This window comes from Thunnus maccoyii, chromosome 20 (genome assembly GCF_910596095.1).
Source record: "Thunnus maccoyii chromosome 20, fThuMac1.1, whole genome shotgun sequence".
Lineage (NCBI taxonomy): Eukaryota > Metazoa > Chordata > Actinopteri > Scombriformes > Scombridae > Thunnus > Thunnus maccoyii.
In genome coordinates this window covers 23,353,373-23,373,754 of record NC_056552.1, presented here as the reverse complement: position 1 = coordinate 23,373,754, position 20,382 = coordinate 23,353,373, and the positions used below count along the sequence as shown (strand labels likewise).

Below are 20,382 nucleotides of genomic sequence, written 5' to 3'. Positions count from 1 at the left end.
CTTTCTTCCTTTTTTTTCTGTAAGGGTTGCTCATACTAGTGATCCTAGTCAGATTTAGCAAACTCTTAACTTCCCAACAATGTTAACCAAGCTATCAGCAGTGGTGTTAGAGGACCTGAAACTTGAACAAATATTAATATTAGTTCCCAGTTCCTACTAGTTCCTTTCTCTGTTTCTCCTTTTTCTGTTTCTCCTCTTTATTTGAACTCTTGACACGTTTTTCCCTCCCAGATATCATGAAGTCCAAAAGCAACCCTGACATCCTCAAGATGGCAGCTGCTGCAGCCAAACGCTCAGAGCGCACCATGAGATCAAAGGTGGGTCTCCTGTTAATAGAAGAATCATCCCATCATCCCACGCTTGTGTTAATTCTGGATTTCTCATGAAACTGTATCATCCATTGTGTCATGTTGTATAAACAGCAACAGATTAAGAACTGACAGAGAGTCCTGTTTTGACAGTAAAGGTCTCCCACCACAGTAAAGGCTGAAAAGCAGTTTCAAGTGACTTCCTGCCATCTACAGGTCACATGCGGAGTTGCATGCAGCATTGCATGCCCCACAGTTGCATCATTACTGGCAGTATTCCTGCTGAGCTGCATTTTGTTTACTCATTTTGTGACTCCATCAAAACGGCACTGTTGGGATTGTGATGCAAAGTAAACACGGTAGTAGTCTAACACACAGTTGCTGGTGTGTTTTCCCCCCTTCTGTCTTCAGTCTGTGAATCGTGACATGCCCTGGGACAGTTAGGGCTGCAGAGGGACGTGTAGGCCTCCTTCCCCTCTCCTTTTAGGTACGACACACCCACGGGTGTTTGAGCACATCCTCTTGTCCTCCACCTCTAAAGCACTCAATAAAATATGAGTCACTACTTCACATTAGCATGCACGAATATTCCCCCCCCCCTTCCACAGACGCATGATGGTGAAGAACGAATGACGTCAGGTCTGGCAGAGTGACAGTGTGTCTGAGCGATCACAGCGTTTGATAATAACTAATGGGTGTGTCTTCTTACAGTTGTTTATTTAGACTCAGTGCCACACTGTGGAGCCCCAAAACTAACAAAAGGCAGCAGCTGATTATCCCATGAGTCAAATATATGACTGAATACATCAATAAATAATAATGTTAGTAGCGTAAAAAGAAACATAAAGCTTCATCCTGTCCCTTTAGCCTCCAATCAGTCAGTTAAAAAAAGAGAAAAAAAACCTTTTCCTCTTTACTTTAAAAAATAAAACTTCAATTATTTTACTTTCTATCTTTAAGTAATTAATTTAATTTAATCATTTATCTACAGTAGCTACACAGGCATTGTTTGCTATTTTAAATGTTCCTCATGCTTAAATAGCAGTGAGATGGGATTGTCTATGTATGTCTAGGGTTGGAATGGGAGTGTGTGTGTGTTTGTGTGTGTGTGTGTGTGTTTGTGTGGTGAATACAGACTGGACCAATGTGACTAACTTCATTGAAAACACTGGTAGTTAATACACAGAGTGCCATACTTTCAGCTAGCAGCTAGCTTTTGTTATAAAACCACAGTGTAGTTACTGTTAATCATCCATATACTATGTACTGCTAAAATAACACTATCAACCCCCATAACAGTAGCTAAAGCATTTTAACCAGCAAGCTAATGCTAACAAGGCTAGCTGGCTAACACTACTTAAAAGTTTTAGTTACATTCTGTGACAAAATGTAGCTGCAGCTGAAAGTCTGGTGCTCAGCATGTTTAGCTTCCAGTGTTTTCAGGTAAGCTAGCTAGTTTAAGCAAAACTGGAAAAGGGACAAAGTGAATCAATAAATTATTAATTTGTGTGAACACCAAAATGGGAAAACTAAAGACCTGAAAACTAAAATGAACTAGTTAAAGATAAATTGAGAATGTATTTTATTAACTGATTTGAGGTTAAAGGAAACTCCTTATACACCTCATTTTAACTAATAGTAGTGTGCGTTGGTGTATTCAGTTATAGTTTTGACTCATCTGAACCTTTAACTAACTTCTGTCTGTTTTGGGGCTCCATACAACACGGGGTGTTCAAGGGTTTTCCAGTCAAATGTCATGTGGTGTGTGGGCTCTCGTGATTCCATTTTTAGTATTAACTCACTGGGTGACAGAGGGAAACGCTGAAATTAACTGCCTGCACATCCTGTCTGGACAACATGCTCAGTATTAACAGCTGCTTTTCTCTCTCAACTCCTGCAGAGTCTAAAGGAAGGGCTGACGGCTGAGCAGAGACTCCACCTGTTTGAAAATAAAGACACTAAGGAGTTCTGACAGTGACGCATCGTGTCTACCTACCTTGCTGCATGTTTAGAAGCCCACTATATTTTAGCTCTGTAATGACTTATTTAGTAACACTACACACTGGTCACAAAACACAGATCATATATTATTAAAAGAAACATGGTATGAAGTTTGAATTTCATGTCTAGAGTTTGCATTCCATGCACTTCAGTTAACTGTGACATTTTTTGTATTGTTTATTTTTTGCTGCCATGTCTTACTGTAAATACTGTTTTTAATTGAGCATCTGTCCTGCATACACTAAAACTATGACTGTGTAAGCTACTGTTTTAACTCCCTAGACTGTTGCTAGCCAAAAGGCATAAATGTGATGTTTAACGGCTAAACACAGCTACATTTTGATGAGTGAGTAATACTTGCATAACGAAACCATAGGAACAAGTCTGGCGTTCAGGTCTGCACGTTAAAACGCTCCACCCCTCCTTTATCATTCCAGCACAGATGGAAGTGTTGCTCAGTAAACAAGCTATGGAACAAAAAAAAAAGTGCTCGTCTGCATTATCAAAACAAGTATCTACCATGTTGCTTCATCGCCTGACTTTAAATTAACATCATAGATGTTCTCTGCAATCCTTCGATCAACCTGAGATAGATGAAAAGGCGACAGCTGAATGCATATGGATTGGATTCTTTGACTATAATTTAAATATATATATATATGAAAATTTATATAGAGTTTTTTTTTTTCTCTCACTGCAATCATTGGTCCAGCTGTATAGGAGTTGTTGGAGTTGGTTATGTTTGTAGTCTTGTTCAGTGGCAGTCCCTTTGTATTTATTTAAATGGTTGGGATTTTTCTTTCACATTCCCATTCCTCTGTACTCTATTATTGTAAATATAAAGCAAATATACACCAACTGACTACAGGTTTATTAGCAATAAATATTTTTGCACCCTTTGTGACTGTTTTGTGTTGTTTACAGTTCTTTCATATGTTTACTGTTGTCCAGACATTATGCTGGATACAAGTAAAATGATGCCTCCTCACACACAGCACAGATATCAGGAACATAACAGTGCATGGGGCTCATTGTAAATGCTGGACACACCACTTCCTCCCTACAGTGACCAATCATTTAGTAGCTTTTGCACATACAGTGCTGACATCTATATGGACTGAAGCCTTTTTGTAACTATTACATTCATACTGACTTCAGTTTGATTCCATTTTTGAAATTCAGAAAGCTGCAAATCAACATACACAGTACAGGAAAGTGAAAGTGGAACAAAACCAAATATTACATAATGACTAACCTCATTTTTATAGAAATCAATCAACCTGACTTAATGATGACCACTGGTTGTCCTTCACTGACCTTTTTTCCACAGTAGTTAGTTCACCATGTCATGGCAGTAAAGCCCAGGTGTAATTATTAACAGTAATAATAGCGGTGTTACATTCAGGTGTGCCAGTTCCAGTGTCCAGATATCGTACATGTTTGCTCACTGGGACATTTCAATGGAACGGAGCCATCGTTAAATGTTATCAGTTCCATCTGTACCTTTCCTGCTATGAGAAGTTGAAATGTCTCAACCTGAAAAAGGGCCACTTCCTGTCTCAGTGTGCAAAGTGGTAAGAGTGTTGCAATCAACCACAGGTGTGTTTATAACCTCGAGTGAGACGCAGCGATGTGGCCACCGGCGAAAATTCCCAACAGTAAATAACACAGAGGCCTTTTGAAACATCACTCTGTACTGTTAATGTCTGTCACAGCTTGTCTTCAGATGACAGCTTTAATTTTGCTCTCTGCTTTACAAAAGGTGTTAACATTAAAAAATATTGCTGTTGAGTGTCTGTAAGAATGAAGGAAAGAGCTCAAATATGTGCACATTTGAGTTTTTTCAGAGTAGAAATATGTTCTGAGTGTTAGATTGTCAAAATCTTTCAAGATTTGGCTTTGAATGTGTCTTGAAACAGGCACAAACTTTTGTGAATATCATTCTGGATGAAACAACCCCAACTCAAGCTCCACTTACAAGCTTTTTCCAGGGTTTTCAGCCATTTCACATAGTCTTCATCAGCAAATGGAGCTTGCTCAGTTGTGATGTAGATGGAATTATTGATATGTGAGCGAAGAAGCTGTTATGACTTCATCCCCTCCTGCACTTAAATTATAGGCATGAGAGTGGATTCTTGACCTTGAAGCTCTCAACCGCATGACACGGACTTCAGACAGCTTTGCATGTCAACAGAACCGTTTCCATGACAACTGAAGAAAATCCGCTGATGAAGCGTGATGACTATGATAGAATTGAAAGCTCTGGAAAAAGCAAGTAAGTGGAACCAGGAGTTAAGTCTTTTGTCGAACTGCTGTTCCCAAGATCAAGAATGAACTTTTATGTTTAACATTTGTAAATATCCACTCTAATGTAATGTTATTCCCCATATTTAAAAAGTATATGTATTTGGTTCTCAATAGGGCATATACACACTTTTTATTCTACTGTGGTATGAATCTTTTAAATATGTCTCTTCCAAATGCCCCAACTTTGCAGAAGTGCCATAATTAAGTGCTGGAACCTTTATAGTATTTTTCTGAAATTTCACTCTAGTGTTTTTATCTTTTTTTAATGATTTTTTTATGAATCACCAACTATCTAATCAAAGAAAGACAGTCAGAAGGCACTTGCATCATGTGAAACATCTCTTCAGAGCAACAGATGTTTACAAATCATTTGAAAATGTGCCATGTTAAAGTTATTTTATATTAAAATGACAGCAGATGTTCTCTGAGGGTCAGTAGGTTGGATGGAAACAGGTCCCACCACTGTGTTCCCATGATGCCTCTCTGCTCTACAGCTGGGTGACAACTGCTCCACTGCTGCTCAGCTTACTTGTCAAGCCACCCGGAGTTACAACACAGCTGATAGCAATGCCAAATAATTATGTCACTTCAAGAAAATAATTAAAAGAAGAAAAAAAAAAAAAGACAGAGGTCATCATGACCCAGGTTGTCTGTCTGGTTTGCGTTCAACATTTGAACTTTCTGGAGTTTTGCCATCTTTCATGCAACAGCTGATCAAATGATTCCCACTGAACTGGACAATGAGCTGCCTGTCTGCTCACATTTGGATCAATTGCGCATTTGCTAATTTACATTATTTTAATGTGTTGTTTAATTTTATTGATGTTGTTTCAAATTTTTAAAAAAAGAAAACCACTAAAACGTAGAACTAATAGTTTTATTGTGACGGGGGTCTCCGGAAGTTTGAGATTATATAGTAAACAACTTGACGCTGCTGCTGTCAGAGTAGTGTGTTCCTGGAAAGTGTGTGGATGTTCATTTAATTTGGGTCTTTCTCTCCTTGTTGTTTTGTTAGGCTTCGTCAGAATAGATGGGCTCCTGAAAGAGATGCAGGGTGGAGCGGCTTCTTAACTGGACGTTTAAAGACGCTTCGGTCCCTCCTGCCCCGGTAAGTTCAGACCAGCAGCTCAGTCTTTGTCTCATCCAGCCGGGCCTTGTCCCGACCTACCGCTCTGTTAACGGAGAGAACGTGCAGCCAAACTCCATGAAAAGTCCTCTTAAATTTAATAATACTACGCTTATCTTTGAATTTATGCATCTAGTGGAAAGTAAAGCATACACTTTTAAATCAGTAAGACCCTCTCTTCAATTCGGAATCCATGTAATACAGCAAATGACACCGTTTGAAATAAGATTAGACATTTTAAAATCGGTTTAGTCGTTGTTCTTACAACAAAGTTACTCAAAGCCGTAGTGGGCAGTAACGAACAGTGTGAGCCACCGAGCCATAAAAGTTGGTATTATATCGAAATAAGCAGCTTCTTGAAGAAGTACACCTCGCCGAAAAGAAGAGTGATCGCTACCGATCAGTTGAATTTGTAAAACTATGTTCTGTGGTACATGACTTTCCGTCACAAATGAAAACCACTTAATGCTCCCAGATATGAAACGAGCTAACGTTAGCTGTGGCTAAGCTAAGCTAACTGTCGTTAGCAAATCTGACCTGTCAGCGTTGGTGGTGAATACTCAGCCGGTTCTCTGGAAACAGACAGTCCATTTAATCTAAGTACACGGTATCTTTAACATTCAATAATATTAAGATAACTTGGTAAAGTTATCTTTCCTGTCGTCTTCGATAACGTTAATGAAATTCAAGACCACGCCAGTTTCCTAGCTAATGCCAACGTTATGACTTATTGCGGGTTTTAAGTGTTTGTGGTTTAACTTTATGCTTAATTTGTAAGTATATCGTTGAAAAGCAAAGAAAACTTAAATAACACGGCAGCAAAGTGATGACTTAAAGAGTAGTTTTGGGCTTTGGGTAAGAGTAGTTAAACTATGACCTCGAGTTTCTTAGTTTAGCTTATTAACTTGATTTATATCAGGGACCATGTACAAAATACATCCTCTCAAAAGGAAAAGATGCTTTGTACCAGATTTAGTTACTAGCTAATTTCCATCTTCAGTCTCTGGGCAGGTGAACAGAAACAAATCAGAAAGAAAGACTAAGAGTATTTGTGCTGACCCTCAGAAATGATCATTTCAGAAATGTTTTATTCTAACAGCCTTCCTCAACAGACCCCACATTCATAACTTACATCAGTTTCTTTTCTCCTCTCTGTACATTGCAGTTGTTATGGAGCAGCCACCTGGGAGCTTAGATGATCTACAGCCTGAAGACCTCTCCAGCGTCCCCACAGTGATCGACCTGACCAGGAAAGGTGAGGAATGTGTCCTCAACGCCACGTCCCTGGATGCCCTGCGGGTGGTCAAGAGCCCCGGCTGGTACCCAAACTCTGGGACCAGCAACCCTGGATTACCCTCCTCAGAGACCGGCTCCCCGGACGTCACTCTCCAATCAGGGGATCAAATTCAACCAGACAATGCCTTCTCCCACACTACAGTCACCCTCTCCTACGTGAGCAGGTCTCACGTCTTCTCCGCTCATGACTCCCTGTCTCAACATTCTCCTCTGTACAGTGTACCACCCATCAGCAAGTTCTCCCTTCAGCCTCCTTGTGAGTCTGAGAAAGGGCTTGGGGTGACTGGCTATGCACTGAACCAGCATTACGAGGAGGATGTTGACAGGCCCGTGGACCTCGCCACCCAGACAGAACTTTTTGAGTCATTGTCTCAGGCTCAGGTGGCGCCAGAGAACAATGGTGGCATACTTTTAACGCAGCAGCCTCATGAGGTCAATGGTGGAGTCATTTCCAGTGATGGGGAGGTGGATAAGCCCCTGCAAGGCGAAGAGGAGCAGAGCCTTTCTCAGAAAACAGAAGACAGTGTGGGGTTGGAGAACGGTCAAGGTGACAGCTCGTCAACTTCAGGGGTGTGTGCTGAATCCTCACCGGAGACTCTCACCCCTGCTACAGGGGAGGATGAGGGGGGCTCTGAGGTGCTCTTTCTCATGTCTAAGAAACAGGACCCAGTGGTGGTCCCTAACAACAACGTGGGTGCTAGAGACCTGTGTTCATTGAGCAGGGAGTACATCAGTGCTCTGGAGGACCCCGTCTCCCCCTCCGCTACCTCACTGGACGATGTAGAGGATGTGTTCGTCCTGCCTCAGGCCTCCAGCTCGCCCAGCGGCGACAACTTGTTGCTGGAGACGGCCGATGAGGTTGTGTGGGATGGCTCGAGTACAGAAGGGGCCATTCAGCTGAACTCTGGCATCAGCGATACTACCACAAAGTTAGATGCAAGCAATGAAAATAAGCAGCCTTTTCATAGACGAAAGGCAGTGTTGGATCCTTTGATCGATTTGACAGATGATGTTTGTTTGTCAGATGTTTCAGAAGAAAAACCCAAGACTGTCATTCCACACATGAACGGGAATGCAAAGGCACTACAGAGGACTTTAAAAGAAAAGAAACTGCCAATGCGTTCCGGGAGAGGGACGCGGTTAGAGGCTATAGTCATGAATATAAATTCCAGCAGGTATAAAGTGTCAGGATGCATACGCACCAATAAGAATGCCAAGGCTTCCCAAACAACAGTTAGCGATTCAAACTTAGCTAGTCCTAAGAAGATGGCCACCCTGTCAGCAGGAAAGAAGAAAAGCAGAGCGAAGGCGTCTCTCTCAGTGAAAACAAAAAAAGCAGTAACCCCAGTGAAACGGGGTAAAAATAATAGCATTAACACTGACAGTTGCAAAGACTCTACCTCTGATTCTGAAATCATCAATAAGTCTAAAAAGTCACATAGCAGCACACCTCCAAAAAGCCCTCAGTTTGTTTCACACAAGAGGTCAAGGAAAGAGCCAGAGGATGTTTCACACCCCGGACACTCACCACACACTAGCCCTGTGAGGTCAAAGAGGAAACCCTCGGCAGTGTTAAGTCCTCAGTTTGCTGTGCACAAAAACTCAAAGAAGGAGCCAGAGCTTGTTTGTCACCCAGACCCCTCACTGGAAATTCACCCGGCAAGATTTTCCCCACCACCACCACCAACACCACCAACAACAAAATCTCCAAAGAAAAGCCAAGGCGCAGCCAAAGGCAAGGCTACAGGTAGGAAATCTTCCACTGCCAAGACGAAAGCTGCTCGCACTCCCAAGAGGAGACGAAAGAAACACACAGGGAGCCAGTCTTCCTCCATGTTTTCCCCCAAGGAGCCTGAGATCAAGTTGAAGTATGTCAACTACAAGGAGGAGAAAAGGGACTTGAGGATGGACAGTTTTTCTCCGTTCGTCCGTGTGGAGCGTCAACAGTCAACGCCGTCACTGTGTACTGTAATCAACTACCCCGAGGAGGTAAGGACACAACACAAGAAGGGCCAGCAGCAACAGGGTCACCCCAGTGGCTTCATTTCTGCAGTTGTACCCAGCACTTCCTGTCTCCAGCTGGGCCGGGCGTCCACACACAGCCAGCACCAGCGCTCTCTTGTCTGCTGCCTGTGTGGGCAGTCAGCCAATGCCATGGACTTGGGAGATCTCCATGGCCCCTACTACCCTGAGGGGTACCAGCCAAGCACCAAAAGACCAGCCAGCACGTCGGGCCTCAAAGAGGATGAGGACTACAGCGATTCAGACTCTTCGTCCTGCAGTATCAGGGGCAGGGGGAGGAAGCGTGCCATTCCACCCACTCCGTGGGCCCTCCGGCCAGGGGCTCAGCTAAAGCAGAAGGGCCTCCTGGGGAGCCACCGGTGGACCGGTGACAACACCAGTAGCCCTGCAGCTAAGCGGGCTAAGTCAGACGCCGGCTCTGCAGATGTGGAGGACTGGTACAGCCCCCCTGTGCTGCCTCTGGAGCCCTGCGAGTACTGGCTCCATGAAGACTGCGGCATCTGGTCCGCAGGCGTGTTCCTGGTGAAGGGCAAAGTCTACGGATTGGAGGAGGCTGTCAAGGTGGCCCAGGAGACGGTAAAGCTGCACTTTAAGCCTGTGATGTGAATGCATTATTACACAATGCCACGTGGAGATGTAGCTGATATAATGGAGCAAATGACAGAACATTAAGGATGATAATGCAGTAATAATCTGCCTGTTTATTTACTTGTTTTCTTGGCCTCTAGGATACTAATAGTTTTCTGATGTTATCAAATCATTAAAGCATGAGTAAGGATGAATAATTGACAATTATGTCAGCTAGAAACCGAAACTTGTTGTTGCAGACAGGCAACACTGAGACTTGTAATTTGCACAATATGACAAATCTTGCAGTGCTTTGAGGGTTTGGCTCATGCTGCATTACAAGTGAACATTACAAATGTTTGCAATTAACCTTCCCCACCATTGGTCCATAGTGGACAGAAAAAGCTCAGTCCACTCTCTGCCTGTCGCTTTCAGACCAGCGCAGTCCACTGTAAATCCCTCTCCATCTCGTACCCCCCCCCATTAAGACTAAGATGTCGTCTTTCCACACACGATATCTGACCTGTTAGACTTGTTACCCCCCCACGCCCTGTTCACAGCTATGCATGGAAGCCGCCGACCACTAATCTGTCAGCCAGTAAGTAATTCTACTGGAGCAGTTAAGGTGGGACAAGTTCTGCTCTTTCACTTCAAACATTCAGATTTCAAACAATTTTGTACATTTTGCAGATTTCCTAACTTGTTAATTATCTCATCACTCCTTTACTCTTTACCTTTTTATCTTGCAATCCCCTTGTGGGGGTCCTGACTTTCAGGTTGGGAACTAATGATCTAGTGTAACAGGAAAAATGCTATGACATGTGCTACATCCACGCTCCCACAGGGACAACATTGTGAAGAATAATGAATACGTCAGGCTACATAGCCATACGTGTCACTTTGACATGTCACAGCAGGAAAAAGCACAGGTGTAAGTCATAAAATAAATGATGGCTAAATGCCATTTAGCTGCTTCAGTTTCAGGGTGCTGGTATCACACATGCTGGCTCACCTGTCATGACTTACTGGGACACTTAAGTAGAACGGAACCATTGTTAATGTGATTAGTAACACCTGTGAAAGAGTCAAAGTGCCTCCGGTGTAAATTCTCAGTTTCCTTTTGTGAGGTTGAAGGTAAGAACGTTTCTCTGCAATATTAATAAATGAAGACCTGAATAAATAAGATGCTAATTGGGTGTCTGCAGGTCTTCAGATTCTTAAAACATCTTGAGTTTTATAACCCGACATCAAGGCCACGAAAGACTCTTCTGGTAATTACAGCCTTTAGGTTCAAAATTCCTTTTGAAAGGTCTTGAAGGAGTGTCTCTGGTGCGCTGCTTTTCTCAGCATCGATGGTGAGTCAGGGGTTCCGTCTTAATGTCACGTGGTTTGTAAGCACTGCCAGCATTATATAGGTGAAAACACATCAATACTGTTTCCATTCTTTCATTCCATTCTGTTATACGTTGGAAACATCATGGCTATCTTTTGATGCAAGCATCCTGTTGCAGACACGCACATGTTGTCATCATTGTGAATTTGCTCAAAGTTGCAGACATCCTGGTTATGACTGAAATAGTATGTGTTGTGTGTGTTTTTTTGTTTGTTTTTTTAGATGTGCTCAGCCTGCTGTGACCCAGGTGCTACGCTGGGCTGCTTCTTCAAAGGCTGTCCCAATAAATACCACTACAGGTGTGCTCTGGAGTCAGGTAAGTACTGCCTTCTGCCCTTCACCTCCACTCAGCACATAGTGCAGTCACTTATCCTGTCCAATCCTTTCCTCTGTGTTTGTACAGATATTGTGCATGTTTTGTTTTGTTTTTTTAAATAGGTTTTGTCTCATTTTAAAGGGTCAGTTCACCAACATTTTATCTAACCATACAGATAGTTACATTTTTATTTGTTCGATGTTGCAGCTTAACACTGTAACTGTTAAAATTTAACGCTAAAATGTAGGGCTGGGCAATATGATAAATGATATGGCAGAAGTGTTGTCTTTTCATGGTTTGAAGGCTGCATTTTCTGAACTTGCCAGACTTCGTGATATATGATTTTGCCCTAAATACACCCACTAGTAGAGTTTTGTGTTGAGTGTCTGGGTGTTAAGTTGATCTGTGTGTGTGTGTGTGTGCAACGGTCTGTCTGTAAATAGCTCTTTTGTGAAGTGCTGTTGGCTGTTATTGCTTCCGTGAAGCCTGAACTTGCATGTGTGGGTGGAAGGACCTTTTTGGATGAATCAGTGGTGGCATCTTTAACTCATGTTCTGTTCTTGTTCTAGCAGACTGTGTACTCATTGAAGAAAACTTCTCCATGAAGTGTAAAAAGCACAAGGTGAGCAGGAATAACCTTGAGCCAGTGGGGGGAAAAAAAAAGATCTTTACAGAATCTAGTGTGTCTGTACTTGTATAGAAGACTCGCTGTAGCTGTCTGCTGTTTTAAAAGGTGTCACGGGAAATGGTATAATGTGAAGTAAATATGAACTCTTTGATTTTTTCACTCCTCCCCCTAGAACAAGACATTCAAAGCCCCCCCAGGGAGCCGCTGGGACGACAGGTGACACAGTTAGCGGTAATCTCTTGTGGTAAGTAAATACCTGCTCTGCTTTGCTAAGAAACGACATGTTGCTCTGCAGTTTCAAATGTATGAAAATTCATATTGTGACACTAATATGACTAACATGAGAACTGATGCATCATTTAAAGAGACAGTTCTCTGATTTTACACGTCAGAATCAATTTTCATTTTCCATTTTTGCAGCCTGTAAAAAAAACAAAAAAAAACTGTTGTATAATATCTTCTGAGTTTTAAAAATTGCATTATGGGAAATGAGGTATCTAGGGTTTTTGGAGCTTGACCCATACAAGGGACTAAAAGTCAGGATATCTCAGCCCCTGCTGCTTGAATTTTAGACATTTTTTTTGTATCCCAGCTATATGTAACTCCAATAGTAAGTCATTGGTGTAGACTATAGTTGTTTATCACTGGTTCCAGCCTCTAAACTGTGAGGATTTGCTGTTTTTTTTATTTATTTATTTATTTTTTTTGCTCAGTTTTGTATTCAGTTCATTTCCTTTTAGGTTTTGGACTGGTTTTAATTAAAAAACAAAACAAAACACATAGTGAAGTAATGTTGCTATGGGCTTTGGGAACTTAGGATGGGCACAATTGGTGCTTTTTTATTCTTTTTCTTTTTTTTTTTTTTTTGACATTTTATAGATGTTTAAACTTTTTGGGGAGGTCCCTAGTGAGCAGTAGGCAGTCAATTTAGGTCCATGGCTTCTTTTGCTAGTAGGGCAAGTTTCTACATTAATAAAAATAAAAAAATAAAAAAATTGAGGCCTGTTGCAGCAGCTGAATCTTAATTTGAATTCTTAATTTCAAGTGTAAAGTCAACACTGACTGCTATGCTGTAACTACATGGTTTCACACTGAACTCTCCACGGCTACACCACAGTATAATGAATGTACTGTGGCTAAAAAGGGAATTTCATACTAAACAGACTGTAACTTTGGAATATACCAATTCAGTTTAGCTAACTCTGTCTGCCGAAACCTAAAATATTAACTTCAGCTGAACTTTACGGTGCATTTTTGTACAGAATAAGGACTGTGGATTTCACCCCTCATGTCTTACAGTTAAATCACTTTTGTGGGGAATAGCTTCAAGGCTAGAGTGAGAAATGTTACAGCAATCAAGCAAATTTCCATGTACATATTGGCACATCAGAAATGTAAGACAGACTTAAAAAACAAAACAAACAGAACCTGTCCTTTTAACGACATGTTTTTTTTCTCAAGGAAATACAGCAAATAAATCACACTCCTGTCTGTTCCAAAACAGAAACTATGTAGCACAATTCTGAGTGTGCATGTCAGTGTCATAAATGTCAGTTTGTCAGAATTGGTTTATACCTGCTCTGGGAAGGTGTAAAATTTCAGTTTTATCTAGTTCAGTTCCGTCTTAACTCTGTAACTGACTTATGTGGTGCAACCTGTTTTCACTGAGTTAGTTTGCTTCTCACACAATGCTGAGCTACTTTCACATCTACACACATGCAACAGGTGGCTAGTGTTCAGGAGCCTGTTGTACCTGCTGTTCGTTATAACGCAAGATCCTGTTAATCCCATCTGTCACAATTGTGACGTTTTTTAAATTTTTTTATTTATTTATTTTTTTCTGGAAGCCCTAAAAGTGTTGTTGGCTTTTGGCAAGAAATTCAACTTTCAAATGAAAATGTTGTCTTGATTAAAATTTATCAATGTCATGTGACTAGTTTGAAAGGTCACATGACCAGATCAGTTTACTTCCTGCTTGCACCTCTGGAAGATGATGTTTTCCTCAGACTTCTACAAAAAGAAGTAAAACATGTTAATTCAGTGCTTCTCAAAGTGGAGTCCAGGGACCCCCAGATGGTCCCCAGCAAAATGGGGAATAATTATTCAATTATTTTCAATATAATTCCATACATAAGTAACACAGTGACAGACTGTGTGACTGGTTTGGTCATGGGTTTCATACAGTTTCTGTAATAAAAGCAAAAATGTTACCAGATGTGGCACCCTGGGACAAAATCTTATCAAATGGGGTTCTGTGGTCAGTTTAGGCGTCCTTACTGCCTTAATTAACAGATAGAACTATCATATTTTGTACATATACTCTTTTGTCCACTACTGATACATTTTGAGAATTATACTCCTGCATATATATTTTGCTCATAATAGGTGTAAATTTGTTAACCGATAATATAACAGTGTTTCAATTGAAAACACAGGTTTTGGCTGTTAATCCTAGTTATCATTTGTTTTGTGTTTTTACACAGTTTAAGACGTACGTTACCCTCCAAGTGCTACGTGCACGTCATTCCTACACTTGAAAAAGAGGCAATTGAAAGTGACTGTGATGATGATGGCTCAGATAGGGAGTAGCAGGGTGAAACGATTTGCCAAGTAAACTATTGAATGATGATGCAGAGGGGAATTATCTGGAGGATGAGGTGGATGTTCATAAGAACCAATTGGTGTGCCCCTCCTCCTCCACCTCCCACTCCTGCTGCAGTCAGTGTTGAAGCAAACTTACCACCACTGCCATATCTTGGCGAGTCTCCGACAGCGCCCAGCTGAAAAAGGAGATGCCCTGAGGAAAACGAAACCCCACGACGCCACAAAAAACAGAAAACATCTCTTCAAAATATGCAAAACAGGGACACGGCTTTTAAAAGATCAAAACAGCCGACCGCGTCAAAGATTCCAGATTTCGTGACTATGGCCCAACTGCAGCAGAAAGCATGAGCAAACTAAACCTGATCAAGTCAATTTGTTTCTGTTACTGTACCCTCCTATTGTGAGGGAGCTCACTGTTGAGATGCCAAACACTTCTTCAATGTAAACCAAAGGGAAGATACTTGATCTGAACATGGATGAGTTGCTGGCTTTCTATGGGGTTCCTCTCACATCTGGCTATAGTTCTGTGCTGTGGCGGCACATGTTTTGGTCATATGACCCTGGTGTATACAATGAAACCGTCTCAAATGCAATGAGAATGAATTGCTTTGATGAGATAATGGCCTCAATCCATCTGGTGGATAACTCAAAGGCCACAAACGACCCTTTCTACAAAGTACAGCCCATCTTCAGTGCACTGAATGAGTCTTACAAAATGATATCATATCCAAAACAGTTATCGGTTGACGAAAGAATAATGCCTTATTATGGCAGGCATGGTTGCAAGCAGTTCATCAGGGGTAAACCTATCTGGTTTGGGTATAAATTATGGAGCCTTGGCCACACCTACAGGGTACATATATCATATGGAGCCCTGTTGCACACACATCTCCCTGAAACTGGCCTTGGACAGGGCCCAGGTGTAGTCTTCAGTCTAGTTCCTCCAGGGTGTAACTTTGTACATGACAACCTTTTCACCTCACTAAGCCTCCCTCCTTCATGAAATGACAAAACAAGTTTATGGATGTCTTAGCACTCTGACACAGTGCCGCCTGCATGATGCCCCTTTCACAGATGTGAAGAATTTCCAAAAAATTACCTCACGGAAGCTCTGAGGTTCTTACACAGGGAGAAAAGGTACTGGTGTGGTGGAAGGATAACAGTGTTGCAACCAATGCTGCTGAGAAGTATTCTGGGGTTGTTGTAAACAGGTGGAACAAAGAGGAAAAAAGCCCACGACAAAGTTCTACAGCCCATTTGTAGACTCACATACAACTAAAACATGGGATTTGCGGATCTGCATGATCTTCAGTTGTCAAGACGCAGGGCTACAATAAGGTCAAAGAAGTGGTCAACCTTTTCTTCGTCCCTTCACAGTGCGGTGGTGAATAGCTGGTTGTTCTTCAGAGATGTTGGTGGTAGTGAATATGACCTCCTGGCCTTTCAGTGATCTGTGTCCCTGGGTCTCCTAAAAAGATGGAAAAATACCTCTTGGCCACAGCAGAAGATCTTCGATTGCAACAGCTGTCACTCAGGATTCTGCAAGAGGTGATGGAAAATCTCACTGGCCTGTGAACACAAGGAACCGTTCCCACAGATGGTGTGACAAGCGCACAGTATATGCATGTGAGAAGTGTGATACATCTCTCCACACTGAACGCTTCAAGCGTTTTCATGGAGAGTGAAGTCTAGCCGTTGAGCTGTGGTCTACTGTTTACTCTAATTTGTTGAAACGGTTTTATGAGAGTGTGAAATAAGTACATTGTAGTCACTGATAGTATTCTACAGTATGCACTGCCCGAGTACGTTTTGCACTGTGTTTTAAGACAGTTTATATCTGCCTGCTCTGATATGTTGTATGTTTTTGAAATGTGAATTAGCAGGATGATATAGCTGACTCAGCTTCTATTAATGATGTTAGTCACTGTTAAATCAATCTAACTCAGTTATTGCTCCAAGATGTTTTTGTAAATGACGAGAGACTTTTTATTTTAAAAGGAAAATATTGTTAAATGTTAACCTATTGACAATACAGTGGAATGTATGAAGCCATTTTGAGACAAAATGTCTGCTATGTAATGTTGATATTTTATAAGCTATGACTTAACCACCAGATGGATTAAAAGAAAAACAGGGTTCACTTTTATACTGTTACAATGTATCCTTATTATATTATATTATATTTAATTTTACTTAATGTTATTTTTATTGTTTCAATGTCCTGGCTTCTGTTTGTCAGTTCAAACATTGTGTTAAATGAACACCAGTAATAAAGTTATGAAGTAAATTTTAAACATACATCATTCTTTTATGTTGCAGATGTTACTGTTGTTTTAAGATTTTCAATGTGTAAATGGGTCTAATTGAAGAATTTGTATGAATTCTGACTGTGCTGTTTCCCATCAAGTATAAAACCTAATATTTCACCTGTGTAACCAACATACAATCAAAAAGGGTGTAAAGTTTGTGTGTGCGGGAGGTCAAATTACAAGGAAAAATGTAGGATTAAACGGATTCATGGAGATTTAAACATCATTAAACTAAGAACAGGTTGCACCACACTAGTTTGTACATAGAGATGGGTTGTTATTCAGTAATTACACCTAGCAACTGCCAGGTGGAACTGTTGCGTAAGCATAAAATGTATGAGAGTGTGTTGTTGTTTTTTTTTTAAATCATCAAATATTGCAATATTTTCTCCAAGACAAAAATAACTGTTCAGATGAATCCCTCATTTTGAATGACATTTTTCTTTGTTTTCATCCAGACATTCACCTGCAAAATTCCTGCAGGGACTCTCCTTCTCCTTCTGCTGGTAACCATGGCGACTGTGGACCAGGGTTCTTCTGACTGACAGCTAGCACCCGTAAACCTTAACTTCACCCTCTGCTCTTCAACTGCACTGTTAACCCCCGACACTGTGACTGCAGGAGCCCAGTCACCGATCCTCCCTCAGTCCAGTCTGACGGTACTCATCAGACGATGAGGAAACCTCCTCTCACTTCCCTTAAAGTAACATGCTGAATTTGTCATTTGTGTTATCACTTTGTAGTTATTTATATGGATTTTTTTCCTGGATTAAATATGAATAACAATCAAAGATATTTAATTTTTTAAAGATTTTGTAAGTATTTGATTATATTTGGTTTATTTATTCCTGGAGTTTCTTATTGGCTTCTTGAGCAGTTGTCAAAGAGGTTTGATTGTGTGTTTTTTAAGTTATTGGTAAAGTAGTAGTTGTTGAAATATCAAGCCAGTCAAGTAGATGCTGGTTTTATTAAAGAAAGGAGAGAAAAAGGGCTGGTCGGTCGAGAAATGACCCTCAGTTAATCCTCACAGAACAAGGTACCTGATTCTTAAATGTTATTGGATGCTGTCAACACACCAGGGTCTGTATTCAATATAACACCTTTTTGGATAATCACATAAGGCCTTCTGTTTTGTTTCACAAAACGTGGGGCTATAGGCAAGTCTCAAATTCACCCAAACGACACTTGCACTAAAACGTCGGACCCAGTTGATGTTATGGAGGGAACTGAACAGTGTGTGTTTGAATGTATTCTCCCCAATACGAGGGGTTTTTGCAGGAAGCACTTTGGAGTGGCACTGAACACGTCTGGTCCTCTGCTCTGGCTGCAGTATTACCGTCTTCAGCTGACTGCCCCGCCCCCCCCCCCCCCCCTCCCTGTCGTATCGTTTGCTTCTGGCTCTCTCATGTGGTTCTTTGAGGTTCACAGGTCATTAAAAAGAACCACATCTTAACTGTCATGTGATTTTTTTTTTTTTTTTATTTGGCTTCAAGCACTTTGGCCTCCCACATCAGGCTGGGAGCGTTTAAATGCGCCCGTGTTGTGTTCGTCTTCACGGCCCAGAATAAGTTAGTATCTTAATGGAATTTGAATGAAATAGATTGTGAGCCCTGCTGGAGGAAAATAAATTGAAGCAGGCTCAGTTTTTTTGTTGTTGTTTTTTTTTCCTGGAAATAACACACAAGTCATCTATTGTTTACTGGGATTCTCCTCTGTCGGAGCGGCAATATCTTCTTTCTAATCAGTTTCATTTTCTGAACTTTGTGGCACAATATTCACGTCAGCTCGCCTGTGCTGCTGTTGATCGAACCTCAACAGACATTATTCTACTTTTTTAAAACTACAGGACCGTTCAGCTGCTGAATCACTCACTTTCGACTAAGGTTAAAGAAGGATGCATGTTTGCAGATGTAGCTGACATGGGAAATCTTTGGTTTACATCAATCCATCAATCTACTTCGATAGGAATGGCCGTTCTAGTATTAAGATTCCTGTTCTGATGTATTTTTTAGTTCTTAACTTGGGCCTAAATGGTGTATTTCCTCCAGAACCTCTCTGAAAAAGCCTTATCTGATGTACAAGAGGTATACACAGTTTTTCCTACTCACTAGCTTGCGGTGCAACGACAAATCAGTGGATGTACATGGCCTTCCTTTGGACATCCCAATGACTGAAGGCAGCTTGCATGCACTTTTCTGCTGCAGACTTTGTTGTTGTTGTTAATACCAGGGGCCTGAACCCTCCTACCACACAGGTACACTCTTACTCTCTGGGACTTGTGTAAACCATGTACTGACTTTAGTTCCCAGTGTATTAGTACCTGTTGAATCAGGTGTGGAGGTCAGGGCTTTGGCCTGTCAGCCTGCCTGTTTGTTTTAGAGAAAAGTCTATGTGATCAGTGTTGGTGTGACGTCTCCGTGTACTTTTGCATAGCACCATTAGGGGCAGCGTTGTGCTGTCTGAGACCAGTGTGTGAGCTCCATTTAAGCCACTGCTCACTATCCACACAGATGGAGCTGAAGGCTTCGGCTGCTTTGTGTCTCACCAGCAGATGCAGGACACAACACACACTCTCACACACATACACACATATACCCAAATTTCTTGATCCTGAAACACCACGTCTCTTTCAGTTGTGCCATTTTTGTTTTTTGTGTATTTTATACTTTGTTGCAGTGAAATTGAGTGTTTTTTTCTTTTTTTACAAGCAGCAACACAAACATTTTTACCGTATTTTGGTTTTTGTTTAAAAGCAGTTGTTTGCATTGTACCAAATACAGCTTTTGGAATATGTTTTATTCTTACAAAGTGTTTGGATTTTTCTAATATTTTGTCCGTGTGTTAATCTCAGGGCTGAATCTCAGATATTCTAATGATTTGAATTTTATTTTGTGATTTTTGTTCATTTGGGCTCATTATGTTAACCCCACATTGACTGGAGCAATGATACATGTAGCAGGATGTGGTTATCTCCTCAGATGCAAAGCCTTCTGTCCTGGTACACACACCCCATCACATTCCAACACCTCGTCCACGTGTCTCTGTCAGTGCTGTGGTGTTTTTAGGTTTAACATGGGACTAGGACTGCCAACTCGTGTCACTTTTTCCATTGTCTTTCTTTTGTGGCAACTTTTTGTACCATCTTGCCCACCTCTTGGAGCACCAGAGGTCATGTAATTGTCAAAAATAAATATTTTGTTCAACGTTGTGGTTTTCTGGGAGAGATTTGTGTTCTTTTGGTTACGAGCAGAAAAGGTTTTCATTTAGAAAAAGGGAAATAATAGATTTTATATTGTCTGATATATATGGCGCTCAGAAATGGCCAATATTGAACAAAATGTTATAAAATAAATGCAAAATATGAAGACTAATATAAATATATGTATCAGTTAATTGTGAAATAATTCAATAGCTTATTATTGTGAGATATTTCACTCATTTTTGTAATCATTTCTTGTAATTATATATTAATTAAAGCCAGGACACTGACAGTGAGCTGTGCACA

The 20,382-nt window shown here is 41.0% G+C and overlaps 2 protein-coding genes across 5 annotated transcripts in view; both read left to right on the top strand.

Annotated features, from left to right (window-relative positions):
• Positions 1-3,213, top strand: part of LOC121887111 (myosin phosphatase Rho interacting protein) — a 40,847-nt gene extending 37,634 nt beyond the window's left edge. For both annotated transcript variants that reach the window (XM_042397677.1, XM_042397678.1), the window contains 2 exons: positions 232-317; positions 2,209-3,213. In XM_042397677.1, coding sequence (XP_042253611.1) covers positions 232-317; positions 2,209-2,280 — 158 coding nt within the window. In that variant the 3' untranslated portion in view covers positions 2,281-3,213. The remainder of the gene's footprint in view (positions 1-231; positions 318-2,208) is intronic.
• A 2,275-nt stretch (positions 3,214-5,488) lies between these two features.
• On the top strand, positions 5,489-20,084 carry si:dkey-94l16.4 (transcription factor 20). 3 transcript variants are annotated; one of them, XM_042397680.1, is made up of 6 exons: positions 5,489-5,724; positions 6,908-9,636; positions 11,243-11,336; positions 11,906-11,958; positions 12,137-12,208; positions 15,946-16,719. In XM_042397680.1, the coding sequence occupies exons 2-5, from the start codon at positions 6,913-6,915 to the stop codon at positions 12,182-12,184; spliced, it is 2,919 nt and encodes a 972-aa protein (XP_042253614.1). In that variant the 5' UTR covers positions 5,489-5,724; positions 6,908-6,912; the 3' UTR covers positions 12,185-12,208; positions 15,946-16,719. The 3 variants fall into 3 exon arrangements, with proteins under 3 accessions (XP_042253614.1, XP_042253613.1, XP_042253616.1); XM_042397679.1 differs by lacking the exon at positions 15,946-16,719 and adding an exon at positions 17,336-20,084 and having other exon boundaries at positions 5,490-5,724; XM_042397682.1 differs by lacking the exon at positions 15,946-16,719 and adding an exon at positions 17,336-20,084 and having other exon boundaries at positions 5,493-5,724; positions 11,909-11,958.
• The last annotated feature ends 298 nt before the right edge of the window (positions 20,085-20,382 follow it).